The sequence below is a fragment of the Carex rostrata genome, chromosome 26, assembly GCF_964058835.1.
Source record: "Carex rostrata chromosome 26, lpCarRost1.2, whole genome shotgun sequence".
Taxonomy (NCBI): domain Eukaryota; kingdom Viridiplantae; phylum Streptophyta; class Magnoliopsida; order Poales; family Cyperaceae; genus Carex; species Carex rostrata.
Genome location: NC_135943.1, coordinates 1,440,073 through 1,461,547, shown reverse-complemented (window position 1 = coordinate 1,461,547; position 21,475 = coordinate 1,440,073). Strand labels below are relative to the sequence as shown.

Genomic DNA, 21,475 nt, shown 5'->3' with positions numbered 1-21,475 from the left:
CTAACTTATTACAAAAAATTCATGTTTCTAACTTCCTCTCGTCTTAATTTCTTTCAGCAAGACTTTGGCCCACATTTGGCGAAAGTCGGCCAAGCGTTGTAACGTATATTTAGCGGGAATATCCTGCATTTTTAGAATTTGTGAAGAGCATATATATACAATTAAATTGTGTATTTTATTATATTTGAAGCAACAATTCTTATTTTTGAAAAATTTATAAATGCATATATATACCTTCAATTGCGGAAAAACATCGAGACAGTGGTTTATTATGTCTTGCATGAGCAACATGGTATAATATGCACATTCCCAGCCGGCTGGTTGTTGTGGGCACTACATAACAAGTTTCAAAAAAATAAAATGTTTATATTACGAGCATACAAATGGCTTATATGTATATTCATTATAATTATATTGCAATAGGAATTTTTACCTTGCAATCGTTACGAACCGTTAAAGAAGCACCCATTTCCTTACGAGACATTTTTGAAATATGAAAATATTGAACAATCAGTACTTACGAGACATTTTTGAAATGATAATATAATAATAAAATCATTAGTATTATAAAAAAACGTAAAATTTAGGAAAGACAATTACTCCTCGATAGCAGCACTGATCATCAGCATTCTTTTACCTTTCTTATCGGAATCGTACACGTACAATGCACGTTCTCTTGGCATAAGCACGACCAATATCCAATGATTTCTGCATGTTAGGTTTGTAGCATGTCATATTATTCAATTTATATGAATTGAAAGAAATATAATAAAATTAGAATATATATATGTAACACTAACATCTGATGGTATGGTATGAAGATTAATCTCTTGTCCTGATTTTCTCGGAGTGCTTTCCCTATGTATTGAATAACACGTCCTCGGTCATCATTCAACAGGGTGGCATTCGTTTGACTGGGGTCCATGAAACCAACCTGCTCATCGGGATATTCCTCCTTGAGGTATTTGTGCCAATACCTACAAAATAAAGACACAAAGGTGATCTCAATTTTGTGAAATTTGAATTACAAGTACTAAAATTCTGCAATTATTACAAATATTAACTCACAGCATCCAGATCTGAACAACTGGTACAGTGAGCCACTCCCGTTGAGTAAGCAAGGCCGCATAATCATCTGCATAGACGCGTATGGAGTCATCTGAACATAAAAGATCAGCTGGGGAATCGATTTCGATTGGGCTGCCATCTAGCTCCAAAAACTGATCACGAATATGCTTGAATGTCTGTCCCAGCTTGTCAAAATTGATACCATCAAATGCCTTGCAGTGACTCGTTGCTTTCGGACCTCCAGGAATAATCATTTTTTGCCTGGTTCCTGCAAAATTTCATAATAAATTGAAGTAAAATCCAAAATCATTTATAACTCTATCACATAGATACTAATTCGGAAGTATAAGAACTTGTAATAATAATATACCTCATATGAACCTATCACTATCATGGACATCGGCCATGCAGTGAAACTGCCGAGGGCATCCTTTAGGGTTTCTTGCTCGCCATTTTGTACAGGTAATGGGTGATCTATGAAGTCCGCATCGAAAATACCATCCACCATCACTCTTGCATGGTCGAGCGGCATCGGTCTGCCGTGAATTGTTCCACCGGGTGCAACTGGAACATGAATTGTCCCCACGGCTACTGTAACATTGTTCCCATTGACATCTACCTGGAGTTTGCAGCTTAGCTCTGCCTCCTGTTCAGATATATGTATTTACTCGAATAAACTAAAACGTATGAACAGTACAACATGTAATGGAAAATAAATGGTGAAATTTGAATATTATTGAATTTGAATTTGTATTACCTCATTATACCCGGAAAGATCTGCAATTGGTTTGACTGACTGGCTGCTGCTCTGAAGGACTGTTGGGGTAAACGTCTGAACTTGTTGGCCCATTGACTGCTGAACCAAAAGTGCAAGCTGAGACTTCATTTCTTCCCTCATTTTTGCTTCTAGTCTCACCTCGATTTCTCTTACTTTGTCCTCCATTTCTTCCCTCAGTTCTTCCCTCATTTTTGCTTCGGAACTCGAGGGAGCGCGTCTCCTCCTTATTGAGCTCTTCTCGTATGTTTTTTTGATAGGAACCAAACCTCCCACTCCTCTCACCCTACCAGGATGTTCCGGATTTGACAGAGATTTTCCGAGAACATCGTCGTATCGTTCGACGGCCAACAAGCCTTGTTTCAGAGCCGCCTCTTGTTCTTCCTGGAATGACAACATGTTATAAACTAATAAATTAAAGTAGAGGTTTCAATGAATGACAATATCTAAAATTCTTACAATTTTCTCGATGATCGGTACGTATGTTTTTGGATAAAAGCGTTCCTTGGTCTCCTTATCGAGCTTTTGTCTTCCTAGTCTCCAGGTGACGTGCCTATGCTCAATCGACATATCAAGGACCTCTTCTGGTTTCAATGAACTTGTTGAGCCTTGGGAAGACGGATCACTAGATGCTTTCTCTTCTGCAATCGTCTGCATAGCATCTGTAAGCCTACTCCGAAAACCCTCGCCCATGTAACCTCTAGATCCTAAGAAATGCGGATACTCGTTTTTGGCCTGATTCTCCTTTCCAATCTTGCTAGCAGTCTACAATTAATATGTCAAGACAATCATTGTAGGCCTTAATTATAAGTGAAATTGAATTCTTACTTAGAGATAAGGTAGGTGATCCGCAGAAATAAACATACCCCAAACTCCTCCGTCTCTCGATACTTGACAAATACCTCCCAGTCTTTTTCTTCCATATTTTGCTTGACAAAATCGGGCGTCTCACCCGCGCGCCACAATTTAGTCATCTCCGCTCGCCACCTCCTGTGATAAGTAGCCATCTTCTGATAATAATAGTTCATCACTTTTTCGTCATCTTTTATACCCCATCTCAGCTGCCAAACAAATAGAAATCAAAATTTAAGAGTTAGTTAATATCAAATGAAAGCTTGTGAACTTAGTACTACGTTATTTACCTTCAGTGTTTCCCATATTTTCAGCTTGTTCTCTTCTGGAACATCTTTCCACAATACGAAACTTATAGGAATATTCCTTCTCACCAATATACCGAATTCCGTTGGAAAAGACGTTGTATCCGTAGTAACAACCGGCCTGTGAAACTTGTCAAATTCCAGCTCTTTCCCTTTCTCGTTAAACTTCTCCTTGATTGCATTAGGCCCTCTTCCTCGTTTCTTAGCCGAGGCTGTCTCACTATTGCTTTCCATATCTGAATTTGCAAATAGGTTAACAATATAACAAGTATCAAAAATTGCAATTTCAATATGACAAAAAATTCGAGTTTCTAAACTCAATATCTAACAATTTCAAACAAGTATCACCTTCATATAATTTACCAAAGTATCACAAGAATATAATTTACCCAAGTATCACAAGAATATATATGTTCATATAAATTCAACATTTGTATGAATCTCTAAACAATTCTTAAACAATTTGCTAAACATTTCTAAACAATTTCAATAATTTCTAATCCGAAGTGGTCTAAACAATTTCTAAACATTTGTAAACAATTTCAAGAATTTCTAAACCATCATATACAAGTTTCACAAGAATTAAATTGGCGAACCCTAAACCCTAAACCATCATATACATTCACCATTATGCAAGTATCACAAGAATATACCCGAATTAATCTAACATACATACATTCACAATCATTTCGGTTTGGTAATTATTCACAATCTAATTAACATACATACATTCACAAGCATATACCCGAATCAAATATAATTATTTTGGTTTGGTAACAATTCAATTAATTACCCGATTTGAGAGGGAGAGGGAGGCGGAGCCAACGAGCCGACGGAGGTCACAAGCCAACAGAGTCGACGGAGGAGAAGAGCCAACGGAGGAGAAGGAGAGAGAGGGGTCACGGCCAAGGAAGGAGCTAGAGAAGGAAGAGGCGGAGGAGGCCGAGTGAGGCTAAGGAAGGTTACGGCGGAGGAGAAGGAGCACGGCTAGGTCACGGCGGAGGAGAAGAAGCACGGCTAGGTCACGGCGGAGGAGGAACAAGGCTAGGTCACGGCGGAGGAGAAGGAGCACGGTTTAATTTTGAGGTTTTGAGGTTTTGAGGTTTTGAAAAATGAGTAAGTTTTAAAGAATATAGAGGCGCCGGTTGGAGAGGGAAGCCTATCAGCATCGGTTCCTAGCTTAAGAACCGATGCTGATAGTTATCAGCATCGGTTCTTAAGCTAGGAACCGATGCTGATAGTTCTATATATTTAAAATAATGCGGTATTTATCAGCATCGGTCCTTAAGTTAGGAACCGATGCTGATAGTTGTATTTATTTAAAATTGTGCTTTTTATTTATGATTGTGTATGTTATTTTAAAATATTAAAAAAAGTAAGTTTATGTGTTATTTTATATTTCTGTATTTTAAAATATAAAAAAAAGGATTTTTATGTGTTATTTTATATTTTTGAATATGTATATCATTTTAAAATATAAAAAAAAATGTTTATGTGTTATTTTGAATATGTATATCATTTTAAATATAAAATATTACTATCAGCATCGGTTCTTAAGTTAGGAACCGATGCTGATAGTGCTATTTATTTAAAATTGTGTTATTTTATGTTTTTGTATAAAAAAAACATGTTTATGTGTTATTTTATATTTCTGTATTTTAAAATTTAAAAAAAGGATTTTAATGTGTTATTTTATAGTTTTGAATATGTATATCATTTTAAAATATAAAAAAAATGTTTATGTGTTATTTAAAAAAATGTTTATGTGTTATTTTGAATATGTATATCATTTTAAATATAAAATATTACTATCAGCATCGGTTCTTAAGTTAGGAACCGATGCTGATAGTGCTATTTATTTAAAATTGTGTTATTTTATATTTTTGTATAAAAAAAACATGTTTATGTGTTATTTTATATTTCTGTATTTTAAAATTTAAAAAAAAGATTTTTATGTGTTATTTTATATTTTTGAATGTGTATGTTATTTTAAAATATAAAAAAAAGCACATTTATGTGTTATTTTATATTTTTGAATGTGTATGTTATTTTAAAATATAAAAAAAAGCATGTTTATGTGTTATTTAATATTTTTGTATTTTAAAAATTACTTATAAAATAAAATAAAATAAGCTACTAAAATAAAAACATTAAAAATTTACAAATAAGCTAATAAATTACATATAACATGAAAAAAATAAGCTACAAGAAGTGTTGAAGAATAACTTGCATGCTTCTCATCGTCGGGTGTTTCAGTGCATTCTGAAAAACAAAAATCGTACCTTTTTGTCAACAATATTAAATATTATTAACTCACATTTTAATATTTTTTGACATACCAATATTAAATATATGACATACCAATATTATGACTTGCCAATGGAAACTTCTTCAACCCATTCTCCTTCATCATGATCGATGCGCATGTGACCTGTTTCATTATCCTCAGCGCCCGGTAGAGATGCCATGCCAGTAGAAAACGGTGGTATCTCATCAAAATGATCGTACGCTTCTTCGTCTTCCACATTATCAATCCCGATTATACGTCTTTTACCAGAGAGGACAACATGTCTTGAACGATCGGCGGGATCAGTTACGTAGAACACTTGCGTGGCTTGTCTTGCAAGTATAAATGGATCATCCTTATATCCAGCTTTACTGAAATCCACCAGAATAAAACCATCTTCGTCGACTTTAACCCCCCTACGGTTATCGACCCATTTACACATAAATAACGGGATATTAAATCTTATGTAATCGAGCTCCCAAATTTCTTCAATAAACCCGTAATATGACATCGATGCATGCGATGGTCCGGCACCTTTAGGATCTGACAAATCACTCGAAACAGCTACTAACGTCACTCCACTGTTTTGCACGGTACTCTTTGCATCTTGATTTCTTGTGTAAAATGTGTACCCGTTGATGTCATATCCTTGGAAGGTCCTCACGACATGAACTGGACCAAGAGCCAACAATTTGACAATTTCTTTAATGTTTTCTCCCTCCGGAGCTTGCATGACTCTACGTGTAAACCATCTTTCAAAAGTTTTATTGTGTTCGCCGATTAACCACTTGTTAGATTTCTTAGGATTCTGTTGCCGCAAGAGAGTCATATGCTCGTCCCAAAAAGGATGAACGTCAGTGAGGTGTTGCAAAACATGAAAATGTGCTAGTGACATTGTTGTACTATCAGGCACGAATAATTTCGCACCGATTGTTCCTACCCCGTGAAGTCTACCCTCGTGCCGAGATTTAGGGATGCCGATGGCTTTGACATCATCCATATAATTAGTACAAAACTCAATAACCTCTTCGGCAGTGTAAGCTCTTACAATGCTGCCCTCAGGCCGATATCGGTTCCTGACATATCCCTTTAACAATCCCATGTATCTCTCGAACGGATACATGTACCGCAAGAAAACAGGTCCACACATCTTAATTTCTCTAATTAGGTGAACGATTAAATGAACCATGATGTCAAAAAAAGACGGCGGAAAATACATTTCAAGATGACAAAGAGTGACAACAACCTCCTTCTGCAGAGCATCTAGCGTATCAGGATCATTTACTTTGCAACAGATGGCGTTAAAGAAAAAGCAAAGTTTCGTAATGGTCTGCCTAACACACTTTGGCAATATGCCCCGAATTGCAACAGGAAGAAGTTGTGTCATTAAAACATGACAGTCGTGAGACTTCATTCCTGTCAATTTTAAATCATCCAGTGAAACTAGGTTTTTAAAATTCGAAGAATATCCAGATGGAACTTTGACACCATGAAGGCATTCCAGTAAGCTTTTTTTCTCTGCTTTCGATAGCGTATGCATTGCGGGTTTTAGATATGTACAAGTTTTTCCTTTTTCTCTTTCCTTCTCTGCTGGTTGTAGATCTGGCCTTATGTTCAAGAATTGCATGTCTTTCCGAGCATTGATACCATCCTTAGTTTTACCCGGAATATTCAATAATGTTCCAACTATGCTATCACACACGTTTTTAACCACATGCATCACATCGAGACAATGTCGAACCTCTAAGTGCTCCCAGTATGGTAAATCCCAGAATATTGACCTCTTCTTCCAACATATTTTCGGAGCCCCTTTCTTTCTCACCACCTTCTTTTTAAATTTACCCAATTGAACTTTCAAATCTTTTACTCGCGAATAAACTTGCTTACCGATCAACGGGTAATTTGCTCTGGTATTCTCGGTCTTTCCATTGAATTCTTTTTTTCTCTTTCGGTGTGCGTGGTTGGCAGGAAGAAATCTACGATGACCCATGTACACATTTTTAGAGGAGTTGGGTAGCCACACATCGACTGTATCATCCAGGCAAACAGGGCACGCTTTCTCTCCTTTGACACTATAACCCGACAAATTTCCATAAGCCAGAAAATCATTAATGGTGCAGAAAAGCATGGCCCGTAAAGTGAATTTATCCTTGCTGTATGCATCATACATTTGCACTCCGGGTTGCCATAATTCTTTTAAATCCTCAATCAATGGCGCTAGATACACATCTATGTCGTTGCCGGGCTGTTTGGGTCCTGATATGAGCAAGGTCAACATAATGTATTTGTGCTTCATACATAACCAAGGCGGAAGATTATAAATGCACAATAGAACCGGCCAATTGCTATGCTTGCTGCTCATGCTACTGTGCGGATTTATTCCATCTGCACTCAGCCCAAGCTTTAGATTTCTAGGGTCGCGTCCGAATTCAGAAAACTCTCTGTCAATATTCCTCCACTGAGGAGAATCAGCGGGGTGCCGTAATTTCCCGTCTTTCTTCCGGTTTTCGGCATGCCAACGCAGTAATTTCGCATCTTTAGCATTTGAGAACAAACGTTTGAATCTCGGTTTTACGAGGAGGTACCACAATGCTTTTGCAGGAGGTCCTTTATTCGGTTTACAATCATCACTTTTATCACTGGCAATCTGCTTTGGTTTGTAACGTGATGCACCACATTTTGGACACTCGTGAAGGTCTTCATACTCATTTCGATATAATATACAATCATTTGGGCACGCGTGTATTCTTTGAACTCCCAAATCAACTGGGCACAATATTTTCTTCGCTTCGTAAACATTGGGTGGTATCTCGTTTCCTTCCGGAAGCATTTCTTTTAAAGTTTGTAATAGCTCAGTAACACTTCTATCACTCCAACCGTTAGATGCTTTAAGGTTATACAATTTTAATACACCTTTCAATTTTGAAAATTTAGAACAACCAGGATACAATTCCTTATTAGAATCTTCGTACAAATTCTCAAAAAAACAATACTGCTTATCATTATCAAAATCCTCTTCTATATCACGTAACATTTGATCAAAATTATCACATTTATCTACCACTATATCATCATTTTCTTCGGTATGATACTCCTGTTGTTCAGTATGAGTACCTACGTCGGTTTCCAATCCCCGTAAGTCATTCCCCTCATCCCCAACGGTATGGTATTCCTGATGCTCAGTACCAGTACCTATGTCGGTTGGAAAACTCTCACCATGCCATATCCAACACTTATATCCTTGCTTGAATCCACGACGGATTAAATGGCTCCTCACTTGGTTCGGGTTGGAAAATTTTTGACCATTGTTACAATCACGACAAGGACACGACATCATTGTACTCCCCTTATTCGCCATATCTTCCTTAGCAACTCTGATAAATTCCTCGACACCTGTCGTATATTCATCCGATAGACGTGATGCTTCGTACATCCAACTGCGGTCCATCTGCAATTATAGTAGAACACAATTAATTTAGAACAAGCTTGGGGTACTAAATTATATTCACAGTAAGGCTTACATGGGGCCTGGTTACCATCCTATCCCACTCTTTGAATACTTCGTCTCAGTAGTGACCACTTGTTAGTCGTGTTTTAGTATTTAAGAAAATTTCGGCAGCATTTCCCCTTAGTTCCCCGAGTATTCGGGGAACTAATAAGGAGAAATGCTGCCGAAATTTTCTTAAATACTAAAACACGACTAACAAGTGGTCACATCCTAATTGAGACAAAGTATTCAAAGAGCAGTCCCAAAACGGGGACTATTCAAAATTAATCCCTAATGGATTAATTTTGAACGGGTATCATGACTTAAAGGCATTAATCATGCGGTTTTGGCTCTTAAGACAATACTCTAGCTACATATATACTTACTACAAATCTATTTAGTCTAGCTATCGAAATACACATTTATGCACAAAACTAATTAAACATGAGTTTTATGTTGTACTTACAACTTTTTTAGATGTCGTACCGAGTGAGATGAAGATCGCTGCACCAAATCTCTCAATAATAGCCAAACTACAAAATTAAACCATCGGAACCTAAATAAGAGATGTATATATATATAACATGGACTTGGCTACGATGCTATATATGGGTTGCATAGAGGCCTTCGGTGCTACGGCTCAATATTTGAGTTTTCAAAATACTACCGGTCGATCCGAACCGTTTATCTTGTTCTCCGTATTAATATGTGTTTGGAGACCAAATTTTACATTTTTTGGAAATTTTTTACTATTTTTTTAGATTTATTGAAAATCGTTGTTTTTCAGACAAATCTGGACCATAAAAAAATAGTAAACAATTTCCAAAAAATACAAAATTTGGTCTCGAAACACATATTAATATGGAGAACAATATGAATGGTTCGGATCGACCGTTAGTATTTTAAAAACTCAAATATTGAGCCGTAGCACGGGAGGCCTCTATGCAACCCATAGCATATTAGCCAAATACTATATAACATATATATGATGCATGCTAGGGTATATATGGGTATATATCAAAAGCTCAAATATAGCATGCATGTGCAAATATAGTTATATCAAAAATTCATATATATCATGAATTTGCTCATCTTCACATATAAAGAAAAGCTTAAAATATAAAAATGTATTAAAACCTAAAGATAGATTAGGGTTTATAAAATGGGCCGAATTAGAACCTAAATTGTGCTAGATCTAACATCAAACTTGAGAAAAGAGATGATTAATCAATTAATGAACCTGAGAACGAAGAGTGAGATTGTTACATTCTGAAATTTTAAAACATGATTAAAATTCTTAATCAATCATTTGGTTTAAATAAAAAGTTTAATTAATTTAAACGATCGTTCAGAAAACTTCTGACCGACTAAAACGAAACTAAAATTTCAAAATATAAAGGAAGTATGAAATTATGTATATTAAAAGTTAGAGTTAAACATAAAATAAAATATAGCACTATAGATAAATTGTGACTATTCGGTAAATTCATAACTTAGAAAAATTTGTTACGAGTTCATGGAATTTTAGAAAAGGAAATAAATTGACTCGTTAAGTAATTGACCTAGTTGAACTCTAGATTTAAAATATAACAATACGAATTATTTGTACACATAAATTATGAAATTTATAAATCTTGTTTATTAATGAATTATAGGAGTTTAATCAAATAAATATATATATATAAATAGAGATGTACAATTAATACCAAATGATTTGAATATTAGAATAGAGAAATAAAAGTACAAAATATTCATACGAAATTAATTGCAAAATTTTACGAAACTTCGATTCGAATTTATAAAAGAAACAGACTTTAAAACCAATATAAAGAAACAATGTTAAATTCTGAATTGTTTAGACCATTTGATTCATCTAGCACGGATCTTAAATGCTACAAATTAAGTGTTGGAATTTTATTAGCCACCCATCCCACCCAGCACGAATCTTAAAGCAACCCATTTAATATCCCACCCTCTCCCTTCTCTCTTTCTCTCCTCTCCCTCCCAACCCGTGACAGACCCAGCCCCCCCTCCCCACCCGTCCCCTTCCCTCCCTGTTACGCCAAAGGAAAGGAAAAAAAGAGAGGGGCTCCGCCCCCTCCGCCCCATCCCGTCGCCGGCGAGCCGCCCACGCCCACGCCCCCCCCTCTCCTCTCTCTCTCCTTCTCGGTTTGGGAAACCCCAAACCCCACTCCCTCCCCTCTCTTCTACACCGAAAACAGGGGCTGGCCCCCTCCCTTCCGCCGCTGCCACGGCCAGCAGCGCCGCCGCCGCCACAGCCTCATCTCTCCCTTTCCTTCCCGGTCCGACCCGCCAGACCCGCCAGACCCGTCAGACCCGCCTAGGATCCGAAACCCTAGAAATTAGGGTTCGGTTTGGTGCTGCACGGGTGCTTGATTGGTGCTGCCTCGGTGTTGCTTGGTGCCGTTCTGGTGTTCGATTTTTCTGACAACCGTTCTATTGCCCTTTTCTTTGTGCTTGCCCTAATTGGGTAAATTATCGATTCTCTTGTTCAATTGGTTGTATTTTGTAAAATGAATTGTTGTTAATTTCACCTTTGCTCGGGTTGTTGATTTTCCCGGCAAAGGTGCTGACTTGTGGCTTGTGCCTTGCTACTGACTTGTTGATGCCTTGTTTGATGTATTGTTGAGTTAGTGGTGTTGTGCTAATTACCCGAAATTGGTACTGTCTGGTTTTACATGTTTACCAGAATATTGGATTGACAGGGACCAAAGTTTAAAACTTATGCTATTTGGGGCTGTCATGGGAAATTGTAGGTCATACGTGAATTGTAGAAATTATAAGGGCCTAAGTGAAAGAATGTAAATTTTAATAAGATGGCCAGCCATATACGTGATTTGAATAAAATGGGCCATGAGTGAATTGGGCTTGTATTTTATAAGCCTTGAAAATAAATTAATTGGGCTCTGATTTTTGTTGGGCCTATGTCTAATTTATTAATGAATTAGAACAAGGCTTGGGCCTTGGTACTAATAGGCTTGCCAGATTTTTAAAAAGGATAAAAAGAATTATTACGGTACCTGAAATTTTTCTAGTTGGCATAATTTGTCGGATAAAACACAGCTTTAAAATTTAGGTTTTTATAATGTAAGTGAAGGGGGCCAAATTGTAAATGTGGTGAAATTTATGTATAAGACCGGCCATATGTATGCATTGGACTAAATTAAATAAGTAGGCCATTGGATTAAAATGTATGACATGCATGAGAATTTTATACATGGGCCTTGAAAGTGAAAATAGTTATAATGGACTTGAAATGAATTGTGAATTGTTAATTAGAGGCTTAAACCTTTGCTAAATTATGGGCCTTTAATTAAATTGAATTGAAATATAACATAGTTCAAAAATGAATTATGCATCTCAAAATTTAGATTAGAGTTGGACTGTTTTAATTTAAAATGATCTGGACTGTACATATATGGATTGTCAGAGTGAATATGAATTGGAGTGGATTTATTGGACGTGATTTTAGACTATTAGATTAAAATAAATATAAAGGAAACAAATAAAATAATAACTGATAAACCGTGTTCTTATTTATAATGATGTATTGTTATTAAATTAAATCCAGATTGAGGGTGATTATAGGTGTGACATATTATATGCATGGCTTGATATTAGGAAGTCCTATATGGCTCTGAAATGTAAATAAATTAAATTGAGGGTTGTTTTGTGCAAAATACAAGCCTTGGGATATACTTGAATCGAATTGAAATGATTGATTGTTTTGGACCTTATTAAATTGGACTTGAATTAAAATGATTATAAATGAGCCGAAAGGTATAAAAGAATTGACGAATTGAAAGACGGCTTTTGGAATCTAAGTTTTGAGAATGTATCCGAACTAAACCAAGTAATCGTATAATATAGGTGTAGGCTCAGTCGAGCCAGATTTCGCGAGGCAATTCGAGACGCCTGATCTTTAAATTAAGCGGTACGCTCGTCATAATAAGGTGCGGGATTCTTGGACTTGTTTGATACTTTATTTTCAGGAATTAAACTGTTTATTCGTTTGTCATGTTGAATGATTAATTGTTGCATATTTTGGAATTCATACTGCATATTGATTCTTGCACAAATGAGAATGATTGAATTGTTTTAGTTAAGGTTGATTGGCATGTTGGTATGGTTATTATTTGTTTAGTTCTATTAATTGTGCTTGTTGTGAATGAATCTGCCAGGCCGACCTGTTTAGGTGGCTGGTTAAGGTAACGGTGACCTATCCGTTGACCGGTGTTTATGAATTTGCCAGGCCGACCTGTTTAGGTGGCTGGATAGGGTGACGCTGCTGACTTATGCGTTTGACCTGTTAGAATTTGCCAGACCGACCTGTTTAGGTGGCTGGATAGGGTGACGCTGCTGACTTATGCGTTTGACCTGTTATGGATTTGCCAGACCGACCTGTTAAGGTGGCTGGATAAGGTGACAGTGACCTATCCGTTGACCATGTGTAATGAATTGTGCGAGGCTGACCTGTATGTGTGGTTTTGATATATTTGCTTGAGATTTAGCAAAGTGGACCTGTATATGTAACTTTGATTCCGTGTGATTGCATTTGTCAAGTTGACCTGTATTGGTGACTTGTAACCGGATCTTAGAAAATGGTTAAGCCAAACAGCAATTGCAGATGGGTGTCTGATAAAGGGTCCAGCTTAGTTGGCCATCTGTAGGCGCTTGTAACCCTACAGATGTGGGTTTGATAACGGTTCAGCTCGAAAGAACATCTGTAATTGCTACCAGCCCTAACGAACTGAGTTAGGAATCGAGTTAAGCCAAAATATATGTTGTGTTTGAAATTCATCTTGGAAATTCCGTAAAATGTGTTGCAGGTTGATTAAACTGTTGTCGTGCATTGGCATTCTGTTATTTATGATTATATGTATCTGTTTGAACTGTTATTGGTTTGGGTTTCATTTTTGAATATAGAGTTTGATTGCAAGTCCAATAATCTAAACTGTGGCAAATTTCGCACTGAGGATTTATTCTCACCCCCACCCTCCCGATTATTTTCAGGTTCATTACACGGACGCAGCGAATGAGGATATTGGTAATGCATATAAAAGATCCACTGCCTTGCGTGTATATGTGACATCTGATAGATACACGCGGCAGGCTGTCAGACCTCGGTGGATTTGGGGTGTGACAGAGATAGCTGATCAATGCCCAGTAAGATAGCTGCTGCGCCAAGCAATGGAGGAAGAAGAAAGAAAAATGATTCTGTGAAGAATCAGACTTCGGGATAAAGCTAAATATGACCTATCAGCATCGGTTCTAAGCTTAAAACCGATGCTGATACTATCAGCATCAGTTCTAAGCTTAGAACCGATGCTGATACTTTACAATCAGAATCGGTTCTAAGCTTAGAACCGATGCTGATAGTATCAGCATCGGTTTTAAGCTTAGAACCGATGCTGATAATGCATGTGTTGTGCTTTCATTAGCTTTTAGTATCGGTTTTAGTGATAGAACCGATTCAGGTAAGTAGTAGTATCGGTTGTTTAGTACACCCGATCCAGATAAGCTGATCCTGATTTCTGTTTTCCCACTAGTGACACCACAGCGCCCATGAATGTCACTATGGTGATTATGAGGGGATGGAAGGGGAAGGATTTAGTTTACTCTTTCTATACTCCGAATCAGAAAGATAGATTTCAAAATTTTTACGTGGAGTTCCCCTTGGCACAATACCATTTCCCTTCCTCTCCTCTTCAATTTCCTCACATCTGGAGCGAGTGAATGTCGCGGGCAGCTCTGGTCTGAGCTCGTTTCACCTCCCGTCCGTTCTTTTTCCTTCAATGACTTAGTTCTGGAGTTGAGTCTAAGATGCAATATGATATGTCTGCATGGGCAGAACTAGAAAATTTTGATAGAAGTGGCTGAAAATTAAAATGTATAATTGTGGTGAGTGAGATTTGAATGTTGCGGGCAACTCTGGTTTGAGCGCATTCCACCTCCCGTCTGTTCCTTTTCCTTCAATGACTTAGTTCTGGAGTTGAGTCTAAGATGCAATATGATATGTTTGCATGGGTAGAACTAGAAAACTTTGATAGAGGTGGTATATATGTAATGTTGTAACTCTTCTGATAGCCACTATCAGCTTTATCAAAAAAAAAGAGATTTGGATGGGTGTGCAAATGGATCGGATAATATCCGACAGTATCCGGATTTGTATCCAAAAATTAGATATGGATATCCGATATCTGAATATCTGTGCGAATATGAATACATATATGGTTTTGAATTTTAATTATCCGTATCCAAATAGTAGATATATAGCATATAGTTTAATATATATTATAAAAATATTTATGTATAAATCTACGGATATCCGATATTCGATCCGTACGTATTAATCTAATATTTGATCCGTATTCAAAAAATAAAAGAAAATACATATATGGTTTTACCACTATCCGATCCATTTGCATCCCTAGATTTGAACTCAATACATCTCAACCATAAAATAAAGCTTTAACCAATATGCTACAATCATGTTATGCTAAATGCACCGCTAATCGCTTAAAATTAAAAAATAATTGTGATTAAAAAGTAAATAGATGAGTTTAGAGAAATTTGACACGTGGGGTGATAACGGAGTTTGGCAAAACAAAGATCTACGTCTCTGGGATGTCGCAAACCTCTTCTAGGTGCATCTTTCTATACCCAACGAGAGAGGTTTACAACTTGTGAACCGGTGAGCCCTTACAAACCAACGGGAAGTCACACGGCCAACTCAAGAAGAGAACGAAGTCTCAAAGTTTAGATCTTCAAGAAGAACACTCAAGATCTCACTCTAATCTAATCTAACTTAAGATTAGTAAAGTGGGTTTGAGGTTGCTTGAGATATATTGAAGTTTTAAGCTCAATCAACAATGGAAGAACCAAATTCACAGAAAAACAGTGTATTGAAAGTTAGGGTCGGCTAGGAGTCATTTTGGAAGAAGCCCAAAGCCCTATTTATAGAGATAGCTCCAAAAAGAATTTTTTTGACTTAAAACGTTACAAACGTTTTATAAAATGTTACAACGTTTTAGTTCAATTTGAATTTAGGTTTTCTTTTTCTATGAGATTGATCAAAATATTACCAACATTTATAAAACGTTATCAACGGTTTCACTCTGTGAAAACTTGATCAAAAACAGGATTTCTGAGGTTTGGAAATTTAATTAAAACGTTACAACGTTTTAAATCATTATGGTAACATTTTCTATTCCTTTGTATTTGATCAAGCTATTTCTCAGTGTTTTTGTCACACCCCAAACCAGGAATTCTGGATTAAGGTGTGATCAACCTCGCCTCGTGCTTAATTAGTCATTAAGCACGCAAGGCTAATCATCAATAATAAATCAAACAGCAGCGGAAGAAAAATAATATAAATATCAAGCATCAGTCACATAGCAAATAAATAAACATACACATACATAACATATAATTCGATCCATCTCGGATCCAAATCACACCATCTATAGAAGGGGATACATGATCTATCGAGCCCGTATATATATAACACAGAAAATACGGGACTCGTAAACCTAATCAAAAGTCTAACTCTAGCTAATCAAACGGTGTGGCCATCGGGGACAACTCCTGACAACTCCTGCTGCGGATCGCCAGATGCTGTACCTAAAACCCACGAAACAACTTGTGGGTGAGCGACGAATCACCCAGTATGTGACCCAGAATTTTCCCCTCAGGGATCCTCTACGGTCAAAGCACTTTTATTTATAAAATGAATACAATTAAAATATGCACATGTGTGAACCTATATTAATAACTAAAAGAATTTATAATACTTTTGAATGATGCCATGATGCGATTATTCTATTATGCCAACATGCAAAATAAACCCAAAATAAAATCAAAGTGTAATATCGGATATAAATCAAGTCGGAATCCAGTACTCCTTGCACTGTGTGCCCAAATACAATAATAATAATAATAATAATATGGATAAAGTAATCACCCCGTGCCGTGCCAATAGGATCAAAAGATCCAAACAATATAATCCAAGGACTGTGATCAGAGTGCAATGATACACGATGCCTAATGACATCGAGCATTGCTCCACAAGATAGTAGCACACTAGCCGATGGTTATATCAAATCCAATGTGTCATCTCGCCTAACGATTCATCACCCAAACATATCCAATAGGAGAAATCATACAATGCATGTCGTAAAAAGTTAATCTCTTCCCTCATGAGCAGGAGAGAACTCTACCGTCCGGCCAGACCAATAGGAATCAGGGGCTCGACTCGAGCTCGACCCCGTGCACCAAGGCTCGCCGACCTTGTGCACTTGCACTTCATTCCTCAAGACCCACCTTGGGCCTTGGGAACTTCCGTTCTAGGCAAAGTAGCTCCTAATGTAGGGAAGGAATAAATTCCCGAATCGTATCGTGCCACAGAACTCGAGATCGGAACTGCTCACGCCAAATAGTAAAATGATCGAAAATGATATATAATCAAGTTATACATATAATATAATCCTAAAGCCATCCAAGGATCAAGTGATCCTCAGCTCAGTGGCTGTCGGGCCGTCCCATGCCAAGTGACACCAAGACGGAACGAAGTCACTCGGCTCTGCTCAGCTCTCACCAATGCATGCGTGTGCACGTAATATAATAATATATTGTCTCCACGAGAAGAAGACAAACTAGTATCCTAATATTCTAATAATATAAATATAGTATTATTTAATTACGCTACTCCTACAATACAGTAAATTTTAGATTTTTCGGGGCTTATGCAATTCTACCTATAGTGCAGAAAAGGATAAACATGCTCTACAGTTTTAATGCAACTACTTAAAATAAAGTACGGATGTCAGGTCAGATGGAACGACTGGTAAGAGTACGCCCACGAAAAGAATAATTCAGATATCCCACACCTGTAGGGCTGGAGTCTCTGTCGCTAATAATCGGCGTGCTCCGCGTATGCTCCGAACTGCGGGTCAGTCGGATCGGCCCACGGGTCGGACTCGCACGGAGTTGACTGATCTGTGATCACGTAATTTAAACTAATTAAAATCTACGCTAATTTTATTCTAACCCTCGTCCCAATTAATGTACAAGTCGATTTCTCGATTACTTCGATTTTATAAAATTTATCGGTTCAGTCAGTCGGACTGATCCGATTAGGCATATATTAATTAATTAATTTCATGTCATCGAGCGTAGCATTAATCTTAATTTACAGGTTTGTCAACTATTGATCATTCACTTTGGTCTAGTTTAATCTAATTTAATCCTAGTCAAATTTATATTCTAACGCTTTAATTTTGAAGATATATTGCTTGTATAAATTCAAATGTCGAATTATTCGTAATAAAATAATTGTTCGGGAGTTACGGTAATTTTTTTTTAAATGTGCTATACTTAGTTAATATATTCTATTATCCACTCTCTTTGATTTAATTTAATTCACTATAATTAATCCCGTCGTTCGAATTCGATATTCGAAACCTAAATTATAATTTAAATTCCTAATTGTAATATTACGATAAAATATGTTAATTTAATAGTTATTATATCAATTCGTATTAGTTACGTATTTTATTATATACGGTTGCATTTGGTTATTCAAAACTTTAGTTTAATTAAAGTTTTAGAAACGTACCCTTTTAAACTAATTTCACATGTCTCAGTTAAAAATACAATTAATTAAATAAAATAAGCCATAATAAAATTCACGATTTCGATTCAAGTTTGAAATTATTTATTCTAACAATTAGGTCTAATTTATATTTTAGTTGTATAATTCGTTTTATAAAATTAAAAACGAAACCCTTAATTGGTTTACGTGTTTCAAATTAATTTATTGCTAAGTCGCGCAATTCGTTATTTTTATAACTAATTAAATCTCTACGTTTACTTAGCCGTTTCGAATCTAAGTCCATAACAACTATTTTTCGTTGCTAATTAATTGTCCTTTATTAATTAGCAACGAATTTTTGTACGAGTTCGAACAAAAATGTTTAAAAGAACTATTTTAACTTTAAAAACTTTTTATGAAACTTTTATTTTAATTTAATTTGTTGGGTGTTTTAATTTGGTTTGTTTCATTCATTATTTAAAAGTTACATTTTATCAATATAATTACCATGACGGTTTATCCTAATTTTAATTAAATTTCTTAATGACCTAGATAGTTATATATTTACAAATAAGTAAGTAAGGTAAATTACATTACAAATTTAAGAATAGATATAGCAATCATGTTTATTAACGAATATTTATGTCCTTAATATTATGGTAGTTGTATATACACATTTAATTTATAAAAACGCCTACTTTACTCAGTTACTAATTATTAAGCTAATTCCTTAGTTCTAAATTTTTAGATAAAAATTTAGTGTTATTGTAGATGTACGTATATTATTCGGCAAGTATTGTCTCAAATAATTTGTTAAGCTATATTAGTCATTCGAATATATTAGCATATAATCTTATTTAACATAATAATTTTAGGCAGTCTTAGAACTTTAATCAAAATATAATTAAGGTGTCATATGCGTCAAGTGATTTTAAGGTTTCATATTTTAGTTGATAAAAAGATTCAAGTGCTCACGAGCCGAGTGTGTTGATACTACTTAACACAATTCATATAGTGATATACTTATGTAATTATTCACATGATCTTAAAATTCTAATTTTTATCTCGCTGCGAAGTTAGAAGTGCCAATCTAGCTTATTAATCTATGATGCATCACTTGTTTACTTAAATGGCTAGTTGCTTAATTATAGGTTAGCTTGTATATTGTACATTTTGCATTATGTTATATGATAAGAACTATATTTAATAACTTGTTATAAAACATTTGATATTTTTATACTATTCATTAGGAAATCTTAATACATACCATATGCCTTTGAGTACATAGTGTGGAGATACATAATACATAGCTTATAACCGGTTTAAATAATGCCTATAGACGCACACGTGCAAATAACCAATTAATTATCCTTAGACGAGTTTCGTTATTTATATCTTAATCTAAGGTATATGCTTGCCTTACTTATTATGTTTGTACTTATATATTGAACATACGTTAACCTATGGAAATTCCATTTTAACAATTCAAAGCCAATTTCAACGCTTTAATGGCCCGATTCAAAAATGCATTTCTTAAGGCCGAATTATAACTCAAAATTTTCAGATTTGCATAGAGGTCCGTATACTTAAGTTATTTATACATTTCAAGGGCTTTTACAATACACCCCTTAATATTATCAATAATTGTCAAGCCCCTCCCTCTTTTATTTTCCTTATGCATTACCAATATCACAACAAAGTCATCTAAAGAGGAATTGGGCAATTCGATCGAGTTGAGAACATCAACAACCCGTACTTCAATAATTAATCAATTCCACTCCTACGGTCTCTAAATAAATCGATCGATACAAGTCACACAAACTATCATCAATTCTATCGAGTCGGGAAAATCAACAACCCGCACCCGAAAATTAGCAATTTCACATCCTACGGTTATGCTTAACAAATCACTTCCTACAATTATGCTACGATATCAATTAAATTTGACCGAGTCGGAAAAATCAACAATCCGAACTCGACAATTAGTCAATTCAAGTGCTACGGTCTTTAATCGACTCATTAAGGCCCAAATCAAGAATTTAGAAGTTAATTTCAGAATTTACCCGAAAGAGAGAAGGTCGAAAGAAAGCGGCAATTTCCGAGGGTTTCGCCTCGCCTTGTGGCCACCAAAATTGAATCAACCACCACAGATTTAGCATCTCCAAACACCATATCAGCACCAAGAGACACCCGATTAGCACCCGCAAGCCACAGTGACAACCCCCAATTTCTAGGGTTTTCGGGTTCCCTCAAAATCAGAGGCAAAAAGTGAAAAAGAGAGAGAAATCAGCCGGGAGAGAGGTCCACGGGTTAGAGAGAGAAGAGAGGAAGGTTTTCGTGGTGGTGGCTCGGGTCAGCGAGAGAGGAGGTGGTGGAACGGAGGGCGGGGGAGGCAGAAAATGAGAGAGAGAGGCGGGTGGTGGTGGAGCTCACGGCAGGGAGAGAGGAGAGAGTGGGGTGGCCGGTTTGTGGGCTTCGCCGGCGACGGGAGAGGGGAAGGGGCGGAGAGGGGGGTGGGTTGGCGTAGAAGAGAGGAAGGGAGCAGGGGTCTCACGGGTAGGGAGGGAGAGAAGAGAAAGAGAGAAGGGAGAGAGTTGGGTATTAAATGGGACTGCTTTAAGATCCGTGCTGCAGCAAAATCGAATGGCCTAAATAATTCAAAATATTATTCTTACTTCTTTTAATTAATTTTAAAGTGTATTTCTTTTATAATTTCAAATAGGAGTTCGTAATAATTTTACAATTAAATTTGTATGTATATTTTGAACGTTTAATCCTCAATTTAAGTTTCGAATAATTCGATATCAAATAATATGTTCATACACACATATTTCTAATTAAATCTCTATAATTCCTTAACGAACGAGATTTGTAAATTTTACAATTTATTTGTACGAATGACTTCGTATAATTATACTCTTACTTAGAATTAAATTATTTATTTATTTACACGAATCTAATTAAATAAATTCCTTCTTTTCTAAAAATTCAAGGAATTGTAGCGAATTTTCTAAGTTTCTAATTTACCGAATAATTATAATTTTATTCCTAGTGTTAAATTTTATTTTATTTTTAAATCTCTAAATTT

General features: G+C 36.0%; 2 protein-coding genes across 4 annotated transcripts; both read right to left on the bottom strand.

Moving 5' to 3' along the window:
* Positions 1 to 4,133, bottom strand: LOC144544673 (uncharacterized). Its single transcript, XM_078293226.1, has 12 exons — positions 3,794 to 4,133; positions 2,986 to 3,236; positions 2,710 to 2,904; positions 2,303 to 2,608; positions 1,826 to 2,227; positions 1,439 to 1,714; positions 1,069 to 1,336; positions 801 to 977; positions 638 to 708; positions 434 to 472; positions 235 to 333; positions 1 to 123 (listed from the first exon to the last, which is right to left on the bottom strand). The coding sequence occupies exons 2-7, from the start codon at positions 3,232 to 3,234 to the stop codon at positions 1,319 to 1,321; spliced, it is 1,446 nt and encodes a 481-aa protein (XP_078149352.1). The 5' UTR covers positions 3,235 to 3,236; positions 3,794 to 4,133; the 3' UTR covers positions 1 to 123; positions 235 to 333; positions 434 to 472; positions 638 to 708; positions 801 to 977; positions 1,069 to 1,318.
* Positions 4,134 to 5,137: 1,004 nt separating this feature from the next.
* On the bottom strand, positions 5,138 to 20,942 carry LOC144544172 (uncharacterized). 3 transcript variants are annotated; one of them, XM_078292586.1, is made up of 5 exons: positions 20,451 to 20,942; positions 17,684 to 17,792; positions 9,241 to 9,307; positions 5,362 to 8,735; positions 5,138 to 5,282 (listed from the first exon to the last, which is right to left on the bottom strand). In XM_078292586.1, the coding sequence occupies exon 4, from the start codon at positions 8,733 to 8,735 to the stop codon at positions 5,367 to 5,369; it is 3,369 nt and encodes a 1,122-aa protein (XP_078148712.1). In that variant the 5' UTR covers positions 9,241 to 9,307; positions 17,684 to 17,792; positions 20,451 to 20,942; the 3' UTR covers positions 5,138 to 5,282; positions 5,362 to 5,366. The 3 variants fall into 3 exon arrangements, 2 of the variants coding, with proteins under 2 accessions (XP_078148712.1, XP_078148711.1); XM_078292585.1 differs by having other exon boundaries at positions 5,138 to 5,262; XR_013508161.1 differs by lacking the exons at positions 5,138 to 5,282; positions 5,362 to 8,735; positions 9,241 to 9,307 and adding an exon at positions 16,155 to 16,418.
* Positions 20,943 to 21,475: the final 533 nt, after the last annotated feature.

What these genes read in the sequence shown, in the direction of transcription:
- LOC144544673 (XM_078293226.1), bottom strand. Translation starts at nt 3,234, where the DNA reads ATGGAAAGCAATAGTGAGACAGCCTCGGCTAAGAAACGAGGAAGAGGG. An exon ending in AAATATGGGAAACACTGAAG is followed by an intron (nt 2,905 to 2,985) that starts GTAAATAACGTA and finishes TTTGTTTGGCAG; the next exon opens with CTGAGATGGGGTATAAAAGA. An exon ending in TACCGATCATCGAGAAAATT is followed by an intron (nt 2,228 to 2,302) that starts GTAAGAATTTTA and finishes TTGTCATTCCAG; the next exon opens with GAAGAACAAGAGGCGGCTCT.
- LOC144544172 (XM_078292586.1), bottom strand. Translation starts at nt 8,735, where the DNA reads ATGGACCGCAGTTGGATGTACGAAGCATCACGTCTATCGGATGAATAT.